This window comes from Quercus robur, chromosome 5 (assembly GCF_932294415.1).
Source record: "Quercus robur chromosome 5, dhQueRobu3.1, whole genome shotgun sequence".
Taxonomy (NCBI): domain Eukaryota; kingdom Viridiplantae; phylum Streptophyta; class Magnoliopsida; order Fagales; family Fagaceae; genus Quercus; species Quercus robur.
This window is the reverse complement of record NC_065538.1, coordinates 75,650,029-75,673,676: the sequence shown is the minus strand read 5'-3', so window position 1 is coordinate 75,673,676 and position 23,648 is coordinate 75,650,029. Positions and strand designations below refer to the sequence as shown.

At 34.4% G+C, this 23,648-nt stretch overlaps 3 protein-coding genes across 9 annotated transcripts in view; 1 reads left to right on the top strand and 2 right to left on the bottom strand.

Moving 5' to 3' along the window:
• The window catches only part of LOC126727110 (protein DETOXIFICATION 40-like), a 68,522-nt gene that overhangs the window by 22,590 nt on the left and 22,284 nt on the right, over positions 1 to 23,648 (bottom strand). The window lies entirely within an intron of this gene.
• Positions 1 to 23,648, top strand: part of LOC126727108 (heat shock 70 kDa protein 16-like) — a 69,628-nt gene that overhangs the window by 31,148 nt on the left and 14,832 nt on the right. The gene's annotated exons all lie outside the window — the stretch shown is intronic.
• Positions 1,608 to 23,648, bottom strand: part of LOC126727112 (uncharacterized GPI-anchored protein At1g61900-like) — a 70,607-nt gene continuing 48,566 nt past the window's right edge. The window contains exon 8 of one of the 2 annotated variants that reach the window (XM_050432618.1): positions 1,608 to 1,790. In XM_050432618.1, the coding sequence (XP_050288575.1) occupies positions 1,720 to 1,790 (71 nt within the window). In that variant the 3' untranslated portion in view covers positions 1,608 to 1,719. The remainder of the gene's footprint in view (positions 1,791 to 23,648) is intronic. The other variant, XR_007656154.1, reaches the window with a different exon arrangement.

The window sequence follows — 23,648 nt, the reverse complement described above, 5'->3', positions numbered from 1 at the left end:
GGGTTGGGAGGATAAAAAAAGTGGGCCCGGAAAGGAAAACTTTCTCCTCTATTTTCTGTCTTTCCTATTTTCTTTCCTCAATCAAACCGTGAAAAACAGCATTTTTCACCTTGTTTTCCTCTCTCTATTTTCCATCCTCCTTGTTTTCACCCCAACCAAACACATCCTAAAGGTGTATGAAATACATTTTACACAAATACCCTCTCACCTATCCCTCACTTTATTCATGACCTGATGACTTTTGCCTCTTCTCATGTTGAATGGTCAACAAAAATGAGCGTAAATTTCTTCACGTTGTAAGTTTTTGACCACGTTGAAAGTTTGCCCAGTGCAAAAACATGGTCAACGTGGTCAACAAAATCTAAATTTTATATTATTTAATGTATGATGTGGTAAATTTTATGATAATAAAAATAATTTTTACATTACAATAATAAAAATAATAATATAAATTTATATGTATGATGTAGTAAATTTTATATTATTTAATGAGTACAAATAAATTAATTCCTTACATATTATGTAATAAGGGTATAATAGTCAATTTATATAAATTATATTTTCCATCCTCCCATTTTTCTCTCCAACCAAACAAAAGAGTTTTCCACCCTTCCACTTTTTCACCCCTCCAACCAAACACGCAAGAGGGAAAACCAAATATTTTCTATCCTCTCACAATTTTTCATCCTCCTACTTTTCCACTCCTCTAACCAAACGGACCCTTACAGTTAAGCATGCTGGGATGATCTAATCAGTGACGCTGAAACATTTCTGACTTAGAAATTGGAATAAGAATAATGAACATTTACTTTGATACCTAACAATTTGATTTGAATCTTAGGTGAAACATCCCACATAACTTAATACATCAATCACAATTTGTCACATTAACAACTTTGAAAAAGTTGTGAAATTTATGAAATTTATTGTGTCCTAAGAGATATTGTTCTCCCTAACCCATTCCTTAACGGTGCAGCTCTTCGAAGACCATAATTTTTATGCCACAACTTTTGTCATATCTCTTATGTGATTAAATATGAATGATTGCCTATCACTTTCATATAATCCCACTGCTTGTTTTTCATCACTTAAAACCGCATCAGAGTTGTGACACAAGAGTTGCATTCAGGCTTTCTGTGATGGTTGTACAGAAGCCCAATCTTGGCCCATTCAATACAATCTATACAGAAACTTTTTCCCCCTTTTGAAAATTAATTTCATCATAAAGAAGATACAGCTTAAGCGTTTAAGCATTTCAGGTTGAAGTAACTCTAGAAGATAACAAAACATTTTAAAATGTGAAAGAGATATATAGAATAGCATTATTAAAAGCACTGGCAAGAAAGGCATCGGTCATATAAGGTGGACACTAGATTAGAAAAAAGTACTTACAAGTTCCAAAAGAGCTTTTTCCTACTAAAACCTAAATTTATATGGCAATCTCAATATTGGTAATTACAATATCACTTTCCTCATTTTCCTAATTTCCTTTACAAAAATTTTATTACATCAGCAAACAAGAATCAAGAATCAATAGGATCAGAAAAACAATCCTAAATTACCTAAAATCAAGATTCTCTGCCCAATAAACAATTGTCTTCAATTGACAGGGCTCAGATCAGTTCAAGAGAAACCTTCTTGGAAATAACTTCATCTAGTTATCCTTTTCTCTTTGAAGACTCTGACAAGGTGCAATGTGCAAGAAAAAGCTTCTTAAGATTACAATAGCATTAGAGGGACCATTAAGGAAGCAATGAGCAGAAAAAGCATGACATCGTCATTATAAAGTCCTGCAAAGCAAGTTAGCATGAAGTTAAGGAGGGTTAGTGACCAAAAAGAGAATTAATTGTGTTAAATAGTCTGGTTTTCAACTATGAAGAGTTTCCTCCAAGTTTTTAGCTAAATAAGTTCTTTGTGTTTGTAAGGATAGAGGAAGTGGGTGATAGGAATTCTCTGTCTGTATCTTGGTTAAGCTCCCCTTTAAGGGAAAATGGTGCCCGTCAAACTTTGGAATAAAACGATTTCACAACACTGTCCATTCCATTCTTTACTTGTTCTTTTCATGAAGTAGACGGGAATCGATACTTCATAACCCACTTGATAGGACCAAATTGGCATACATGCCTAAATTTTTTGTATGACAACTACCTCAATTAAGACAGCTCCCATTCTTGAAGATATACAATGAATGGCGTCTGGCCTCCACTCACATGATGGTGGACCCCATCCATGGTTCCCAGGCAGGGATGCGATCACTAGGAGAAAGTAGTATATCCTATTTCTATAATACCAACTCAGCTCTTAATTGGTGTTTCTAAACCCAATAAAAAGCCGATACCTGTCTTAAAAAAGCAAATCAGCAAAGCTCTTGAAAAGACAAGATTAAAACTGAAATTTCAAAGCCCCGCCATTTACAACCTAAAACCTCTTTTGCAAAATCAAAATCTTTCTCCTCTCTCTCACCGCACCATATCTCTCTCTCAACTCCAAACCTCCATAGCCACTGACTTGCATCGTCGCCGGAGCTGCGATGACGAACTCCAAACCTCCGGCTCTATCGGCCTTTGTCTCATTGAAAATTCTCTAAAATCCTCTATCCTTCTCATTATTTCTTAGCCCCAACGACAGAATCTTTCTCGCTACTTTCAAGCCCCAATGTTGCAAGAAGGTTTTCTTCTCTTTTTTACTATTTATTTTCTGTATTTTTCACAACTTATTTGTATGCTTTTTTTTTCGTACCCGAAATTACAAGGGTCTATCTTTTCATGATGATGGATTTGGCACCATAATCTCACCTTACAAGGGTCTATTTTTAATAACCAAATCTTAGAACACGTGATGTTGCAAGATCTGTATGATGATGGAGTTGGATTTGCAGATCTATTATGGGGTGAGATTTGGGTGTTTCTGTTTAGGGAAGAGAGAGGGGTTTGATGGGGTTTGGTATTGTTAGCATAATGTAGCCCAACATAACATATATGATGTCTCTATTATTAAAAAAATAAATATTCAGTTTCTTGTGAAATTATGCAATATTTTAATGATGTAAGATATTGATATATTGAAATAGGTCTACTTGATTTAGTAGACTAAGATTATGAATGCATTCATTGTAGTCCTTGACTTGACCATATTCATCATGATGTAGCCTATTCTGATAGGTACATTGTTGGACCATGATAGAAGGGAGGTGTAAGTTAATATTGCTCAGACTATGGAAGACAATAAGGGCTAGTCTTTCGATGGTTAGTGCATAATAATCTCGGAAGTCCTTCCATAATGAGATTCATGCACGTTGAGTGTTGGCTTTAATAAATCTATCGTGTCAATACCAGTAACTTGAACTCCTATTAAAGGATTGTCATTATAATAGTTCTGGATATGAACGATAGATGAATCCATGTATTAGCATGGAGTTACAAAAGTAATAACACATTAATGAACTTCTTTATTAATGAATCTAATTAATAAAGTTGTTTATTAACAAATGTAACATTTCTGTTACATGAAGTGTTATTACGATAGGAAGGATTTTATGACTGGTCATGTCCTTTCTGAATATTATAAATATTGTCAAGGCCACACTTGCAAGGGGGAGTGAAAGAGAAAATAAAGCTCTTGTTAATCCTGACCAGCTGGGGAGAGCATCCTGATTGCTTGTGAGGTCCTTGAATAACATAATCTAGTATGTAAATTTCTCACATCTTATTGTTGATTTTTATTACATATGCAGAAGATATAATTGTTAATTGATAGATGTATTATATTTGTTTATCTTGAATTATTACTTTTCAAGTATAATTCCAACAGTTATTGTGAGTTTCGGGTTTATTAACTATCATTGTGTTTATTTTGTCCATTTTATCACTATATAACACCATTCTTTGTTTTAGTTTGTATCCTTTTTTTTATTATCAATGTATATAAACTTACATGGTATTGGGTTGTATATATATTAATATTAATGCCACTGGAGTCATACTTCTTTTTGGTTTCCAAGTTGAAGTAAGATTATATATTGTTAGCAGTGTACTTTGTTACTTGCATATAGTCTATATTGCCTTAACTATAAATATTGTGGAATTTGGTACATTTTGTTAGATACCTTTGGATTATGTCAATATCAGTCTTGTTTATTATTAGCTTTATATACCTTGTTTCTTTCAATTTGCATCATGGCACTATGTGGTGCTAGTTTCTGTTATGGAACTTTGCTAATTTTATTTAGTGTGTGAGTTTGAGGTTTGTCTTTGTGGATGGGATGGGATGGAATCCTGGAATGATTTAGGTCAATTTTTGTATTCTGGATTTTGAAGTTGATATTGCCGGTGGTGGTATGAGTTTGGATGAAATTAGAGTTTGAATTTGATTTCACTAAAAACTAAATGAAAAACGAATCTTAGGAGTAAAGTAAAAGAATAGATTAAAACAAGGTTGGTTTCTTTCTACTAATTTGGCTAGATTATTATCTTTATGATTTTTTTCATATTCATTTGATATTTTCTTATTCGAAAGTATTGTCTTCCAGTTGGATTGTTTGGTTTGCTGAAACTTCAACTTATTGCTATAATTGATTAATGATTGAAGAAGCATTTGAAGATGCTAAATGTGTGTCTCTCAACTTAGTTTTATTTATTTATTTATTGATAAGTAGCACTCAAGTTAGTTTAGATGGAAATGGTATATTATATTGAGTGAATTTGAAGGATAGATTTATAGTAGTCCCTAAATTTAGGGTTTCTAAAACTTTTCTTTTCTCTTCTTTTGTGGTTACTCTCTTTTTTTTTTTTTTGCTATGCAGTCTTGAACTTTAATTTAGTTACATTGTTTGAAAGTAAAAAATCTGTATTTTTCAAAGCAAAAATTTGCCAACTAGTAACTAGATTCAATATTGTCTATTGTTTGTGTATTTTCCATTAAATATTAATTTAATGGGCTTTAAGTTGTTAAAAGCAAAGAAAAATGTGTTTTGAAATTGTTAACAAAAAGAGAACTTGATCTGAATGTTTAGTTTATGGTTTCTAGTATTTGTGCAAAATTACCATCTAACCAACCTTAAATTAGATTTGCGGTTTGTTGATTAGCAATTTTATGACATTGGTAAAAAGGAATGCAAGTTGTTGAATAAGAAATGAGAGTTGATAAATTAAGTTGCGTAGCCATGGTGGTTAGGGACTGGGAAGGTAGTATTATTGTTGTTGGTACAAAAATGGACACAAAAGCCTCAAGGAGTGTAGCAGAAGCAAAAAGCATGCGATGGGCACTAATGATGGCAAAATTGTTAAAGCTAGTCATGGAAGGAGACTCAAGGATCTATTTCAATGCACTAAACAAAGTAATGCTAAGGGAGCATGGCCATACAAATCCATAGGAACTAAGGACTATGCTTGAAGACATATTGGACTTAGTAAATGAGATGAACCAAGTTTCATTTGGATTAGGAGAGATGTAAATCAAGTGGCTCATGAGTTTGCTAAGTGGGTCTTAGTTAACAATTAGAATGGATTTGTAAATTGTGGCCTTACCTGATCATTTGCTATATGTGATTAGGAAGGATGCTTTGAGTTGTACAGTTGTAGTTAAGTTCTTTTTAATAAAGCTTGGTTTATTGTTAAAAAATATTTCTAATGGGTGATTTGGTTTGGTCACACGGTCCAAGATTTTTTCGGGACTGTAAGAAACAAAAAAAAGAAAAAAGAAAAAAAAGAATATGCATACTTTATTGATAAATACAAACAGAGAGTTATTAATAGTGGTATTCATATTAATACTTTAGAATTAGAAGAACAAACGTGGAGCTTTTCCCTAGAAAATAACAAATCCCTTACCTCCACTTGTAATAAAACTAATTAATTTGCTACTTGTTTTTTCTGTTTCTTTTCTCCTTTTCCTTTTCTTGTAATTCTTGGTTTGCTTTGTGCTTTTCTTGCATAGAGCAGCCTTTTCTTACATATATATCATTCTTATAAATAACATTAAAAAAAAAAATTTGTTAAGATTTTGGCGAGAATTGTTAATTTGGGACAATCAAATTAAAAATTTTAAGCAAATTGTTTTTACCAATAACAAGGAAATAATTATATATAACATTAAGCCACTCGTATGAATAATAGTATGAATACATCAAATTAAGAACTTGAAAGTTGCTTTTTTTTTTTTTTTTTTTTTTTTTTTGAGAAGAGACCCTGAAAAGTTAGAATAAGTAGATTCACTGTAGTATCAACTCTAAAACTTCTCTTCCCAAATCCAAATCTCTATGCAGAAAAGCTTGTGACCATATTAAAAGCTTGCCAGCTTGGTAATTGTTAACTATTATGGCCAAAATATTGCCATTCACTATATCATTCCCTTAACTGGAACTTTCCATGAGTGCTACCATTCATCCCAATATAGCACCTGCAACAACCTACAAAAATACCAACGGAACAATGTTCTTTTAGAATCATATCATTAGTATAACAAGTGCTTAGTCATTTAGATCAAGGAAAAAAATCTTTTAGAGTTGTATCATTGAGAAAATTAGAAAAAGGAACAGAACATGGTTTTTTTTTCATTATTTTCTCCTAAGGAATCAATACATTACCATCAATAGTAAGTTTTGTCATTTATGTCAAAGAAACTAAATAGGTAAGATCTCCATGCCTTGAGAAGTATAGATCATTATAAAAAGATCTTTCTTTATGGTTTTTTTCTTTATATAAAGTTTAATGAGTCTTACCTTTTGGACCACCAAAGGTGGACTCTCCTCGTTAAGAATAATCATGCCAAAGGCACATGGTCATGGTAACAAAAAGAAAAATTTCAAACTTTTTTTTTTCTTTTTCTGTTCTGTAGCTTCTTGTTTTTCATTATATAGATTTCAAACCATAAACTAATCACTTAATCAAGCCTATGTATTTGACATGAGGACAACATAAACAATTATATCTATATAAATGTTGTTAGGTTCTAAAGACTCAGGTTTTTATGTATTTAGAACTCTAATGTGTATTGTTGACAAACCATGATCAAAACAATATGTTTAGTTGTGTTTAGACTTGCTCAAAGTTGTATCTTTTATGTAAAGTTGGAATCGAGCTGATGCAGAAGTTACTGTGCATTTTGGCCTGACTTGATCGATTGAAGCTTAGGCTCGATCGATTGAATCTCGGGCGGAATGTGTTTTTTTGCAGATTTCCAACTCAGTCCTACTTTGTTTAAAACGTTTAGGGTTTTCTAATTTGTCCTAAGTATAAAAGGAAAACCCTAGCCACGTTTTAGTGTTGCTCATATTGTTATTTGTGTAAATCTCTTGTGAGATCTAGAGGAGCTTTCTTTTACAAAAACTTAGGCTTTTCAAGGAGGTGATATTATCTACACCTTGATGATCAACTCAGTTGCTGCCATTGAAGCTTAAAGAAACACAAGCGAGTGTGCTTATATCTGGTGGTGAATCCAAGAAAGAAGGAGTCTGTGGATTCAAAGTTTGCACGTGGTCGTGTCAGTAAGTTCTACTGGTGGGTAGCAATAAGAAGTCGAGCGTGGGGGCTTGTAAGTCTTGTTGTATGAACTTCGATTCTTTCAAGATAGTGGATTCAAGTTTACCTTGAGGATAGCTAGGTTAAATCCTCTCTAGGTTTTTACCGGTTTGGTTTCCTGGGTGATCATACCTTTGTGTTATTTATCTTTCCGCTGCTATGCATGATATGGTTGTTGTGATTGTGATAACCTAGTTTTGTTAAATTGGACTAAGTAACAACTTGGCTAATTACCTAGGTTAATCCAATTGTGTTTTTAAGGGGTCTAAAAACTATCAAATGTAACCAAAGAAATGCAACAGATCTGAAGTGGAGTATGACCGAGTGAATCACGTAGAGGTCTAACATTAGAGACAGGGTGTTCGGGAGGTAGCTCACAGCCTCACACACAATTTAACTTAGTAACTAGAATAAGCAGCATACTATTTTAAATTAACAAAGTTCCATAACAGAAGCTAGCGCCACATGGTGCCATGATACAAACAAGAAGAAATAGGGTATATAAAGCCAATGATAAACATAACTGATATTGAAATAATCCAAAGGTTTCTAACAAAATGTACCAAATTCCTCAATATTTATAGCTAAGGCAATGTAGACTATACGCAAGTAACAAAGTACACTGAAGTATGACTCCAATAGCATCATACATCACTTGCAAGGAACCATTAATATTAATATTGGCAGCCCAATCCCATGTAAATTTATATTCATTGATAATAAAATAAGGATACAAACTAAAGCAAAGAATGGTGTTATACAGTGATAAAATCAACAAAATAAACACAATGATAAACAATGATAGCTAATAAACCCGAAACTCACAATACCAAACCCCATCAAACCCCTCTCTCTTTCCTAAACAAAAACACCCAAATCTCACCCCATAAAAAATATGCAAATTCAACTCCATCATCATACAGATCTTTCAACATCACGTGTTCTGAGATTTGGTTATAAAAAATAGACCCTTGTAAGTTGAGATTATGGAGCCAAATCCATCATCATAAAAAAGATAGACCCTTTTAATTTCGGGTAGGAAAAAAAAAGCATACAAATAAGTTGTGAAAAATACATAAAATAAACAGTAAAAGAGAGAAGAAAACCTTCTTGCAACATTGGGGGTTCGAAGTGGTGAGAAAGATTCTATCGTTGGGGCTAAGAAGCAATGACACTACAAAAAAGGGGTCTATAGTTGCCTTTCAAAAATGTGGCTATAGACCACAAAAACGCAGCTATATAGGATATAGTCGCGTTTCCTATAGCCGTAATTATAAACCAGACCTATACTATGCAGCAATAGCCCCTGTAGGTCTATAGCCACGTTTTTTTAACCGCAACAAAAGGTTAAACCTATGGTTGCGTTTTTTAATCGTGGCTATAGGGTTCGGACCTATAGCTGCGTTTTTAAAAAACATGGCTACAGACCCGCTTTGAGCCAAACCTATAGTTGCGTTTAAAAACGCGGCTATAGCCAGTTTTTTCCCTTTTTTATTTCCTTTGCTAAATCACAAATTCCTGCCCAAATTGCATGAAGAAATAAAAAACAAGTTCCCAACAGAATATGCAAACTAAATGTCATTACCAATGTTATTAAGCAAAAGCCTTCACCCATCTATCTCCAATAAGTTTTGAGGTAGCCTTAATTCAGTATTTTCCAAAAACCAACATACGATAGAAACACTTTTCATCTATGTACCTCAATTTTCTAAGAAACCAAACAAGGAGTGAATAAACAATTACCCTAATTTGCTACTCAAAACTCTCTAAAAAAATAATTACCCTAATTTGCCAAACAATTCTATAACTAGAGTAGTTAGAGTCATCACTCCTATCACTGATCCATTCCAAGTACAAAATATGGTCAAACTCAATATGATAGTTTTACATAGAAACTGATATTCCATACTGAATTAAGTTATACAAAATAAGAAATCTACACAGTAAGACTGCTAGAAATTCATAGGAGCTGTAAAATGAAAAAAATTCCAATAGCAAATTTAGTGAACTTAATGTGCTTAAATAGTAAGGTGATGAATTCCTTTCACATTCAAAGACATGAACTCTAATCAGTCTTTTGAACAAATAGACCATCACATGCAGTCTCAATACGGTACCCAGCTTTGAAAGTTACAACTCACATAATGTGTATCACATAACACCATATTTACACATTATCCATTCATAAGAACTTATCCCCATTAGATAGGAATAGAGGTGCACAAGTTAGCTACAAGTCATAAAATTTATGTGTATGCATGCATCTTTTTATTTTTTTATTTTTTTCCCCATTTAGGAAAGGGAACATATAAATATAAAAGTATGGGAACTGATTGCAAGTTATGTTAAATAGAAATAGAACTTACTAATGATACACCACCAGAACCCAGCTCACACATGGTGTTGACATTTACTTTAGCAGCGAGCAGCCCCGTCACAACCTGGAGTGACTTAAATTTCTCACAAACTTCCCTATTTCATGAGTACTAACTTACACACACACATACACACACAAAGCCTAAGAGAATTACCATAAAAGCCCAACAAAAGATGCATGTAATTGCAGAGGCTAGAAATCCAGATTCTTGTGTCACGACAGGAATTGCAAGGATTCCCGCACCCACCTAATATTTGTTGATTAATAACATTGAAGATAATGTATGGTCAAATTAAACCAATGTGTTGTTTGAATTAGTATCCAAAACAACGAGTAAAAAGTATAAGTATTAAGAAAAAAATCATGAAAAGAATAATTAAATTTAAGAGAGAGTTTGATTTAAATTCTGTAGGCTTCATTTGAAAGCTTTTTTCAAAGTACCAATCTACAGGCTATAATCTTTGAGAGCAAAAAGTACGTTTAGTCCTTAAAAGTTTATCTAGTTTTCTAATTTCATCCCTACAGTTCAGAAGTAGCAAATGTTGATCCAGTTTGATTCTTACAAGTTACACCACACCAAATCTTGATGTGTCATACTTACATATGATATATCCTTAGGCACGTTATACACTGCGTATGAAATTCTCACATAGTTTAAGTGCAATATACATATGAAACTCTCTCTTTTTATTTTATTTTGATAAACTAAACTATTTTATTACTCTTTATTGTTTTCTTTATGATTCTTTGGCTAAAAATCCGGTGGATTTTGTTGTTTCTTTGTGCTGGGGCCAACCAAGAATGAAATATTAAAAATTGTGTCCCAATTAAATTGTATGACATTTCAATTTTGAGTGCCTAGCAAACTCACTATAAAATTATCCAAAGGGCTTTCATTCGACCATTTTATAATTTGGATCCATCCAATCCATCACTAAAAAAAAGGCCTTTCATATATGGTCATTGTATAATATTCGACCTAACCATCATATATCAAAACTGTTAACCATCTCTCTATAAAGTATTTGATCATAGCGTATAAAGGGCTATAAATCACTTATTCATCACAAGCCAATCCCAATTCTAGAAATTTATTGGAAAAGAGAAAATACAACAATGATTTGCAAAAGATGATAAATGGCTATTTATTTTGGAGAATGGCCTCCACAATTACATGTGATACCTTTATCACCAACAAGGAACATGAGTATAGGCTATGACATGGATACACATATACTTGATACAAAGCCTGCCTCAGGGATCAACCTCTCCATAATCAATTTTGGAGACAAAATTTCCATGTAGGGTATAGAGTATAGATAACAGAGTATCTTAACAATAATAATTGTGAATGCAGACAATGCAATGAGGTGACCACATCACCACACTACTTGGTACTGAAATTTAGGTTGCATATGAAATGGTAATGTGCACATAAATTATTATTATTTTGATGTGTCATAAATTATCATTAATTCGTTTAGACATGCAGAAGCACAAGTCAACCTAACAAAGAAAGATATCTATGATGGGCACCATCCATCAATGTGGACAAAATTGATGCCAAATCATTCAAATAAATCGTTGAACATAATAGTCATGCCAAATGACTTCTTCTTTTACAAGAATTTGAATATTGGATAACATTATATATATACCAAATTACCAATCAAATTAGGACACTTACTTTTGTGTACAAAATATCTTCTAAAATATTTTGGTATCTCCTTTGAAAAAATTCTTAACCCATGATTCTAAATTGTTATAAAATTTCACGAATATAAGTGAAAATGGGTAAGGCCCACTATCCTGGATTTTGTGCTCATAGTGTTTTGAACCACTAAGTTTGGGTAAGGCCCACTATCCTGGGTTTGCATATCACTCCCTTGTATCACCCAAGCATCACAAAAGAACTAAGAACATGGTCATGAAAATTTAACCAAAGATGCAAATAAGGATTACGACAGCTACCTGAAAAATTCCAACAAAAGCTGACAGAAATGTTGTGGAGCGAATAGCTAGCCCCCTTAAAAGCAAGCCAGCAGGTACGAGCTGGGGCATCCATGAACTAAAAAGGCATTATGTAACTAAAATTAATAACAACAATAATATCAATAATAGTAATTTCAGAGATGAAAAAAGTCAACCAGGGCCAGTCTAAATGAAGTAAAATCCTTCCAATTTAAACATAAGGCAAAAATTGCTATCCATTACTTCAAAATGAAGTTTAATTTTTCCTGGTTTCTAATCATCAAAATAGAGCATATCTAAGTCAACTACCACATAATCATACCATGTAATATATTTACAAAATGAATTCGACATAAGAAGCATGGAACTTTATATTAGCAAGAATTTCACAATTATTATCCTCTTCTACTTATAGAGATGATATCCCCAAGAGTATAGGCCAGTCTGGTTGGTTCTTTGCACGTGATTTTGGTGTCAATGTATGCATACCATGGAAAAAAAATACAATGTCACACACAAAGCAAGAAACATGGAATGACAGTATCATGGGTCTATAGTACATTCAGTACATATGTAAAATAGGCAATGGAATCACACCTAAATGCCAAATGTCACATAAATAAACCACATATTATCAAAATGGGAATAGGGAAGTTTTAAGGTCTTAGAAATAAGCCAACTGAAATTGAGAATCAGAATATAGGACACCACCATTTTGACCAAAACCCCAACCACTATGCAATAATCATCCTATAGTTTTATCATACTACTAGAGTTCAACTAATGCAAAATTTGAGATATTTGATTCAAGTAGACATTTTTTACAATTATATTTCCAAAAATATCACTGATTGCAATGTTCTTTCTGCGGCTGCAGCACACAAAGAAAGATTCTAAAATTAAGGATAAAATTCAAAATTTAAATACATGGAGCTGAGTTGCTGTAGTTTACTGGAGGTTCAGAAAGAACAAATCATAAATATAGAAGCAATCTTTATCCATGTAGGTAACACTATCTTTCCCCATCTTTGCCCCTAGCAGTAATATAAGCTAAAAGAACAGAGATGATTGGGGTGGTGATGTTCGTTTCTGACAAATAATGTCCATGAAGAGAGTTGCATGCCAAAAGATGTGATGGTAGTGTTGATGAAGCTGGAGAAGACAGTGATGTTGTAAATTGATATATTATAGAAATATGGTAAAATCCATATAGCTAGAGACTACAACAACACTGTTGTGAGGTCATGGTACAATTAGATAAAAGTTAGCAGTAATTTATGTAGGATTGGTGAGGTGTTGATGATGCAACAACTATCAAAAGTGACACATGTTAAGGAAAAGAGCAAGGTCATGCACCAACACAAAGAATGCAAGAGAAAGTTTAAGTGCCTTTCTCTAAAATCTTAAATACCAATCTACCACCCCATGTGAGGAGTACCTTGACTTGAAATTGCAATGTGGGTGTCCTGTAGGTCTAAATCATTTGAATTCGGAAGAGATTTGGTTGAGTTATCTGAATAAACAATTCTAATCAGTTCTTTAATGGTAGTTATCGATTCCTATATAGCAAAAACCAAATAATTTGAAGAGTAAAGATCTGAAATTTACAACTCCAACTTAACTAATATGGATGCATCATCAAAGAGAACCCAAAAAAGGAACAAGTATTACCTGGGGCAGCACATTTAGACGCTCGTTATGGCCATTCAAAGTCTGTGCAGAGATTTAGATTTGCTTAATGAAAAATCAAAATACAAAATATACCCAAAAGAGAAAAGTCCTTGTTTTCAAATAAAAGAAAATTATTTACTACTTAGAACAGTTGTAACATCTTCAACAAATTCATCTCTAGCTGTAGAAATTGTAAACTAAAGCAAAGAATGTTCAAATCACCAAAAGAGAAAAAAACCCAGAAAGAGAAAACTTGAAACAAATCTAAAAACAAAAAACTTACAAGAAGAAGAGGTCTAGGACCCACTTGGTAAAATTGTCTAAAATTGTGTACATAGATCATAGACATAAATTGGTTAACTTGAAATCCTGAAACCATCTTGAAGCACGAACTCTAGATTCTTCGACAGCTAGCAATTCACTAATAAAGCTCTTCACCCAATCATCGTCCACAATGGAAGGAGTGCACAGTATCTCCTGTTTATGTAAGAAGGGTAAAGTTGTGATTTACAACTATGTTTTATGTTGGCTTTATTCTATGACAAAAAGTGTTGTAATTGCTTTAATTTATTTCCTTATACTTTGTGGGATTTTATTGTATTGGGTTTAGTATTAAGTTGGTGAAGACTCAAGTTTAAATGAAGAATCAGTTAGGTTCTAAAGACTTAGGATTTTATGTATTTAGAACTCTAATTTGTATTGTTGGCAAACCATGATCAAAACAATTTGTTTAGAAGTGTTTTAGTCTTGCTCAAAGTTGTGCATTTATGTAAAGTTGGAATCGAGCTAATATAGGAAAGCATTATGCATTTCGGCCTGGCTCGATCGATCGAAGCTCGAGCAGAATGTTTTTTTTGCAGAATTTCCAACTCAGCCCTAGTTGTTTTAAAACGTTTTTAGAGTTTCTAATTTGTCCTAAGTATAAAAGGCAAACCCTAGCCACGTTTTAGTGTTGCTCATATTGCGGTTTGTGTAAATCTCTTGTGAGATCTAGAGGAGCTTTCCTTTACACAAACTTAGGGTTTTCAAGGAAAAGATTTATCTACATCTTGATGATCAACTCGGTTGCTGCCATTGAAGCTTAAAGAAAACACAAGCGGGTGTGCTTGTATCTGGTGGTGAATCCAAGAAAGAAGGAGTCCGTGAATTCGGAGCTTGCACGTGGTCGTGTCAGTAAGTTCTACTGGTTGGTAGCAATAAGAAGTCGAGCGTGGGGGCTTGTAAGTCTTATTGTATGAACGTCGGTTCTTTCAAGATAGTGGATTCAAGTTTACCTTAAGGATAGCTAGGTTAAATCCTCTCCAGGTTTTTACCGGTTTGGTTTCCTGGGTGATTATATCTTTTGTTATTTATTTTTCCACTGCTTTGCATGATATGATCTTTGTTATTGTGATAACCTAGACTTGTTAAATTGGACTAAGTAACAACTTGGCTAATTACCTAGGTTAAATCAATTGTTTTTAAGGAGTCTAAAAACTATCAGAATCAATGGATTTCGCGAGAAGCTTGTGAGAAGTTAAGCCGTAAAAGAGCCACGTGAGGAGCGCATGACTGGAAGCTGAAGAGTCATGCCAGGCTGTCGTTTTCGTGAGTGTCTCGCGGGTAAGGCCTTCCCACGAGACAGTCATGAAACATTCTGTCTAGAGGATTTTTAAGTGTGACTTCCCTATCCTTCACCCATACTATATATACCCTTATTACCCACAAATGTAAAGAAGACCATTCAGACAAAAAAACCCTAGATAGGTTTTCTACAATACACACCCATCTTTTTGAGAGAGAGCTACTCATCCTTAGTGAGAAATCATTGTAGCATCTTCTCCTTCCCTTTCCTATTATCATACCTTGAGAGGAGATTTGTACCCAAACACAATCCACATCTTTTCAGTGTAGTGAGTGTTTTTGGTGTTGCTGGGAAGTATTGGAAGAAGCCGAGGATGGCAAATATAACATGGAGCTTGTTGCGGGATCCGGAGAGCTAGACAAGACACGGTTCCGAGAAGCCTTATTGGAGTAAAAGCTTGGAGAGCTTAGGTATAGTGGGTAGATTAGGCTTGGAAGGTCTCTTGCTAACCCATGTATCCCAACTGATTGTGTAGTGGATTGATTACTGCTTGGAGGGCGGCGGAGAGATTTTTCACTGAGTTCTTCAGTTTCCTCTTCGATAACACATCAGCGTGTTATCTGTGTTTGCATTCTTCTTCCCTACTCTTATACATTTCATTTTACTGCTGTGATTATATAAATATGTGTTAGAGTAGCTTGTTTGTTTATTCGCTCACATTTACACTATTCTGCACTTAGAATTTAGTTAGTATAAAATCTATCGAACCGTAACTTTTATTTGGGTTGTATTTTTTTAACACATTTTCGAGCTTTCAATTGATATTAGAGCGTGTACACTTGTTGTGGTTTAAATACCTAAGTGTGATCATTGACCCCTTGTGTTTATTTGCCATGGATTGTGCTTTTGTATGCCTCTATGCATGTTTTAGATGTTGATGAATGTAACATGCCACATATTTGTGAAAATGCCTCTATGAGTGATAATCCTCATGATTGTGATGCTATGTTACATGAATCCTTGGGTGTTGTTGATATTCCTAACATCAAACTCTTGACGAAAAATGCTAAGAAGTTTAATAAGGATTTGAGCAAGTTTTTTTTTTTGTGAAAATGATGAATTGATTGCTAAGCTCAATGAATCCAACAAATTGGTTGAAAAATATAAAAAACTTGCTGAAAATTCTCATGAAAAGCTGAAAGAGTTTGAATGTTTGAATATGAACTTGGATGCTAAACTTGTTTTGTTTAACAAACTTGTTAATGAGCTAAAATGTGAAAATGAATCTCTTAAAATGTATGCTAAGTGTTTGATTGTTGAACCTAATTCTAAAAATGATGAAAATATTTGCTACAATCATGTTGTGGTACCCAATTTTGTGTTATTGTGTATTCTACCTCAAAGAATAAATCACTGTACATTCCTCCACATAAAAGAAATCAAAAGGTGGAGAGAAAGGCTGTTAAGTCAAAGCCTTCGTTTAGGTCTCAACCTAAGGCTTTGGATGGATCTAAGTTTGTTCCAACTTGCCACTATTGTGGTGCCATGTTGCTAGATCCCTTCCCAAAAAGCCTAGTGAACCTAAACATATTGTTTGTCACCATTATGGTGCCTTTGGTCATCTAAGACCTCAATACTCTAAATTTCATGCTCTTAAAAGAATCAAAAGAAAAGAAAAACTTGAGCTTTTTGGAAGTTGTGCTAAAAAAAGTAAACTGATTTTGAGTGAAAATAGCATGTTGTTAAAGAAAATGTTTAATGCTCTTAACTTCTTGACTATATGTATCTCTGGTTCTCATTCTTCCAACCCTCGTCTCACTTCTCTCGAGATACTCATTCCAAACAATCGTTCCTTATGCTCTTTTGATCCTTGATCTAATTCTTTCAATCTTTGTTGGACCTTTCATGCATTGATTGTCATATCTTCATGCATTTTTATACATCTTGCATTTATTTGTATGCATTGTTTTTGTTTTTTATCTTACTTTATTGCTTTCGTTTTGTATGTGTAAAAATCCAAAAACCCATAAAAATTGAAAAATCTTCAAAAAATTTGATCGCTTGTGTTGTGTATATCACATGTGAGTTTGGTCTAGTACCTTCATACTAATGGCGTAGTGCATTTACGAGCCTAACTTGTTATGTATGCATATTTATCTGTGTGGGAGAAATCTTGAAAACTATGTGTGATTATTGTAAATAGATCTTCAGACTTGTCATGAATGATTAGTCAATAGTCTTGTTGGTCTTGATACTTACATAGACTTGTGCCTATATATCTTCTCACCTTTATTTTTATGTTTTTGCTATAAGAGCTCAATAATGTAAATCTCACAATGAAAAAGAGATTATGAGCTGCAAAAGCCTGTCGCACATACTAGTATTTGACTAGGAAAAAGAGAAAGTGACTGTTATATTGAAATGTATAGTGCTCAAAAAGCCAAAGGCTAACTCTCAATGTTGAAATATCAAAAATTTCAAACACCGATCTCAAAAAGAAATGTATTATCCAAAAATGATCAAAAGTTATGACTTATGCAGAAGCCAAATGAAAAGCTTTTAAGTTGTGTAATCATTCTCTTGTGGAAGGTCATATATGCTCATTTCTATAATTGAGATTGTCCACTTGACTTAGTACTAGTTGTGTATGACTTGATTGAATTGATCATTGAAACTTCACTCTGGTCTAAAGACTATTCCACATTTGATACATACACACAACACACAAGTCTAATGTTCAATGAATATTTATTTCATTTGTGTGATTGTACATGTTCAAATGTGATGTGTGTGTGCTCAACCATTTGTGGTTCAAACCAAAAAGATTTTTGTTCTTTTTGTTTGCTTTTGGAAGTGATTTGTATCACTCATGTTTTTCAAAGTTTTTCAAATTGTTTTTGTGTGAAAAACATGTTTTCTGGGTGTTTTTGTGACCTATTTCATGTGTAAGTTCAACTAGGAGTTTAATGGTCTAATTCTCAAGTTTTTCAGTTTTGGACAGAGAGTTTCGCGGCTGTTTCACGAGTAAAGCTTACCAGCAAAATACCAACAAGATGCCAGTGAAATTTTTGCGGGAAGCTAACTAGCGAGATACAAGCGAAAATTTCTAGATCAACTTTTTAAAGGGTATTTCGTGGGACATTTGTTTTAAACGCCTCCCATCTTCTCCTAAACCCCTGTTTTAATGTTTCTACGTCATAACCCAACTAAATTCAAGTGTTTTTCATTCCATTAACATCTCCAAGGTAATATTTACCTCTTTTCATTGATTTTGATCCTTAGATTATGTTTTTGGGGGTTTTATGTTCATAGTTGGGATTTTGTCAAATGGGAGTTGGAAAACTTATTTTTTGTCAATCTTTTTGATTGAGCTTTGTTTTAAATGATGATTTACTTTGGATGTTGGCCCCTTGTGGCAAAAATAACATGTATTTAGGCAAGATTTTCATATGTTCATGCATTGTTTAACATATATATGTAGTGTGTGCACTCTATGTGTTTGATAAAATGCCCAAATGGCATTTTGTTGTTGTTTTGGACTCCAATGAGTACCAAACTTTGGGGATAACCATAATTTTTCATGTTTATCATGTTTTAATAATTGGTTGTGTATTTTATACACTTTTCCCCATGAGTGTTTATTCATGCATTGGTCATGCATCTCACATGCACACTAGATGCACATTTGCTACACACACTCTAACACTTGATATGTTTTGCACTTCACTCATGCTAGTTAAGTCTTTTTAGACCTTTTAGCTCTTATAATATGTTCTTGTGTCTATGTCATGCCTAGGTTTACATCATGTTCCATCATCCTTAGCATGTCATGTATACTTTATACTTTGTAGCATGTTTTAAGTTGTCTTTGTTTTTCGTTTGAGCTTCATTTTCTCATTCATTTTGCACTCTTCATGCATCATACCCTTTCTCATATCTTCTTTTCTTTCCCTCCTTCTTCTTGATTGTTTTGTCTATTCGTGACAAAAAGGGGGAAAGTATACCGGAGAATATACAGGTTTGTATCTTCATTTCTATATGACTCATATGCACACTCTTAGGGAGAGTAATTCTACCTTGTGCACATTCGTAGGGGGAGAAAGTCATAGGGGAGATGCATATACCAAGAGGGAGAAGACATTCTTTTATGAGAAAACCTTGTTTTACTTTATGCTTGTTTTCTCATTGCTTTATGGTGCTTTGAGTTATGTTTAGTATCATCTATGCTTTGCTGCTCTCATCGCATCATGCACTTGTGCCCTAGTAGGATCTTGTTCCTAGATGCATAAACTTCATGTATTTTGCATTGGTCGTGTGTTAGACATGCATTTATCCTTATGCTATTGTGCTTTATTGGTTGCATGTTCGGATGATCATTTGCTTTACTATGTGATCATTATAGTCATTTCCATATGACTGTTTGGTGTATGATTAAGTTGCTCACATGTTTCACATAATGTTCACTTGATCGCATTTTACTTGTTACATTATATTTGTCATTTTATTACTTGATTTACCTTGAGAGTCTAATGCGTTTTGTTCAAGTATTTCAGGTTACAGGTATAGATGTTCCAAGTTCATCACAACTTCTAGATTTAGGTGTGAGTGAGTTTTGTCATTATTCCCAAACTCACGTTTAAGTCTAGAGTCTGTTATAGGGTGTTTTGTCATGGAATAGCCAAAGGAGGTGATTGTAAAGTTGTGATTTACAACTATGTTTTATGTTGGCTTTATTCCATGACAAAAAGTGTTGTAATTGCTTTAATTTATATCCTTTTACTTTATGGGATTTTATTGTATTGGATTTAGTATTAAGTTGGTGAAGACTCAAGCTTAAATGAAGAATCAGTGGATTTCGTGAGAAGCTCGCGAGAAGCTAAGCCGCGAAAGAGCCACGTGAGGAGCACATGACTGGAAGCTGAAGAGTTGTGTCAGGCTGTCGTTTTTACGAGTGTCTCGCGGGTAAGGCCTTCCCGCGAGACAATCACGAAACATTCTGCCTGGAGGATTTTTTAAGTGTGTCTTCCTTATCCTTCACTCATACTATATATACCCTCATTACCCACAAAAGTAAAGGGGACCATTCAGAGAGAAAAACCCTAGATAGGCTTTCTACAACACACATCCATCTTTTTGAGAGAGAGCTACTCATCCTTAGTGAGAAATCATTGCAACCTCTTCTCCTTCCCTCTCCCATTATCATACCTTAAGAGGAGATTTGTACCCAAACACAATCCACACCTTTTCAGTGTAGTGAGTGTTTTTAGTGTTGTTGGGAAGTATTGGAAGAAGCCAAGGATGGCAAATGCAACATAGAGCTTGTTGTGGGATCCGGAGAGCTAGACAAGACACAGTTTCGAGAAGCCTTGTTGGAGTAGGAGCTTGGAGGGCTTAGGTACAACGGGTAGATTAGGTTTGGAGGGTCTCTTGCTAACCCATGTATCCCAACTGATTGTCTAGTGGATCGATTACTGCTTGGAGGGCGGCGGAGAGGTTTTTCACCGAGTTTTTCGGTTTCCTCTTCGACAACACATTGGCATGTTATCTGTGTTTGCATTCTTCTTCCCTACTCTTTTACATTTCATTTTATTGCTGTGATTATATAAATATGTGTTAGAGTAGTTTGTTTGTTTATTCACTCGCATTTACACTATTTCGCACTTAGAATTAAGTTAGTGTAAAATCTATCGAGCCGTAACTTTTATTTGGGGGTCTAAATAGCTCTTGTGTTTTTTTAACACATTTTCGAGCTTTCAAGAAGGATCAATTAGTTGGGGTCAAAATCAAGCTTTGAAAGCAATATATGAGTAATTGCCAATTAGAAAGAAACAATAATATTGCAAATCAAAATTGTTTAAACCCGATTAGAGATCATCTAAAAGACAACAAAAGAATGTGTAGCACGCATGTAAAATATGAAAAGGAGCTTCCTTTATGCTTTGCTTGTTTACTAAGAAAAAGTTGTTCGAAAAGAAAAATGACATTTAATTTTTAATATCAAATTTCTCATTTGGTAATTCCGCCCTACGCAACTAGTTTTTCCACACCCAAACAAGAAGTCTAAAAATAATCAAGAAAAATCAAGGACATAAAGCTAAGTTAAACACAAAATTTCACTACTGAAAACAAGAAAAAACATTTTATCTTCACCCAACAACACTTTATTCTTATTCTTATGTTACTCTCTCTCACTAACTCTTACTGTCTATCAATGGCAAAATGGATTTTTCTTCAAAATAACATCCATCACCCCTAAATCTCTTTTATTGTTCTCCACTCTCACCCTTTTCAACATCCTCATACCCATTTTTCCCAAACCTCCAACCCGAACCCGAAATCGACTTAATCCGTATCTATGGCCATCACTGAGCTCACCAACTATGGCTTCCCAATTGGACTCTTACCCTTCTCAGTCCATGGCTACTCCATAAACAAGACCTCCAAACAAAAAATAAATTGTACAAAAATCAGCAAAACCCAACATACCCATTTCGCAGCAACAATAAAGAAGAAAACTGGTTGATATACCTGTCCTTTGGATAAGAGCTGGAGACCCGAGTTGACCCAAAACCCAAATAACAAAAACAAAAATAAATAATTGGTAGATCCAAACCCTAATTAAAGAAGCCAAACAAAAAGAAAAACAATTCGAGAAAGAAAGAGACAAACGTACCAGAGAGTGCGCGCACGAGAGAGAGAGAGAGGGCGAAATCACTGCGGATTCCAGAGATCACGTCCTCTTTGTCTTCCTCTTCGGGTGATTTGTGAGAGTGTCTTGAGTGAGATTGAGAGTTGGAGAAAGAGGGAGAGAGACCTAAGGTAGCGCCGGTGATGGAGGACTAGGCTTTGTCGACGCCGGTGAGTAGGATCAGTGGTAGAGATTGAGGGCGTGAACAGCTTCGGGTCTAACCACGGCTTAGGATGTTCGAAGGGCTTAGATAGAGAGTGGTTGCTTAGGGTGTTCGAAGAACTTATGAGGGGTAATACTTCCTTTTTCCTTTATACTGGGTCCTAAAGCTGCGTTTACATAAACGCAGCATAGACATGCTTGAAGCCACATTTATGTAAACGCAGCTTTAGGGGTGCCTATGGCCGTGTTTAACTCTTAAATGCAGCTTTAGGATAGCCCTATAGCCGTGTTGTGTAAACGTGGCTTTAGGACATATTAAAAAATAATAATAAAATAAAATAAAATTCAGATAGGCTTGTAGCCACATTTTTAAAATGCGGCTTAAGCAAAACCTAGCAAAATGCTGCTGTACCACAAGAAACGCGGCTACAGAGCAGATCTTGGGCTGTGTTCTGTGCTTGCGGCTATACTTCTGGTGTTGGAGCTATGTTTGCATGAAACGCGGTTCAAACATCACTCTATAGCTGCGTTTTTAAAAAACGCGGCTTAAAAACACGTTTTTTGTATTGTAAGAAGGATAGAGGATTTTAGGGAATTTTCGATGAGACAAAGGCTGATAGCGCCGGAGGTTTGGAGTTCGGCAGCGCAGCTCCGGCGATGATGCAAGGTAATGGCTATGGAGGTTTGGAGTTGCCTTGAAATTTCAGGGGCAATCTTGTCTTTTCAAGAGCTTTGCTGATTTGCTTTTTGAGACAAGTGTCGACTTTTTGTTGGGCTTAGAAACACCAACTAAGAGCTGAGTTGGTATTATGGAAACAGGATATACTTTCTCACGAGGCAAGTGACAGGCAGACTCCACCAGCTGTACTTATTAAATTTCTACCATCCTTGTAAGTTAAAAAACCATAAACCTAGGCATCTATTCCAGGTTAGTCACATCTTAGGATTGCACAAATCTAACTCACATTGAGAACTACACCACACACACACACACACACAAAAATTAAAAGGGGTACTTACCACTTTGGGCAAATGTGGCTGCTGGAAGTGTAGGAATTTTAATAGCTAAAATTCCAATAAGTCAGGTTGATAAATATAACAGAAACAAAATAAGCCTTTAGCAAAAATCAATTTAATTTTCAGAAGGAACAAGTAACAGATTTAAAAGACTCAGTACTCCATAAAAATGAATAATATAAAATAGCCAGGACATACTTTTATTGCATGAAGAAGCTTGCACTTGAGATGTAGTGGGCCATGGAGCTGCAATGTTGTCATTTAAATCACAAAGGAAGCTTAATCCTGAAGTCGGGCCTAATGTTGCATCAGAAGGCAAGCTAGGCAAAAGACATCCAGCCTCTGCTTCAGCAAAAAGGAGAAAGAAATGCAAGCTAATTACAAGATTGAAATCAGAAAGTAATAACATTTAATCCATTCACTCACACAAATCTAGATTAGAAACTAAAGGTTCTATTTGCAAACCTTTTGCAGAAAAAAGGTCATAATAAAGAATGAAAGGAAATAAGCTAGAAGGAAATGAATAATTTCTGCACAATACTAAATGATTCTTTGTCTTTAGTTTATTATTCCACAGTGCATATGAATTATGCACATTACCTTGAGTTCCAACTGAGACATTGAATTGTTGTTCCATAGCATTTCGAGATGGAAAAATGAAAACAGAATCATGTATCAGAA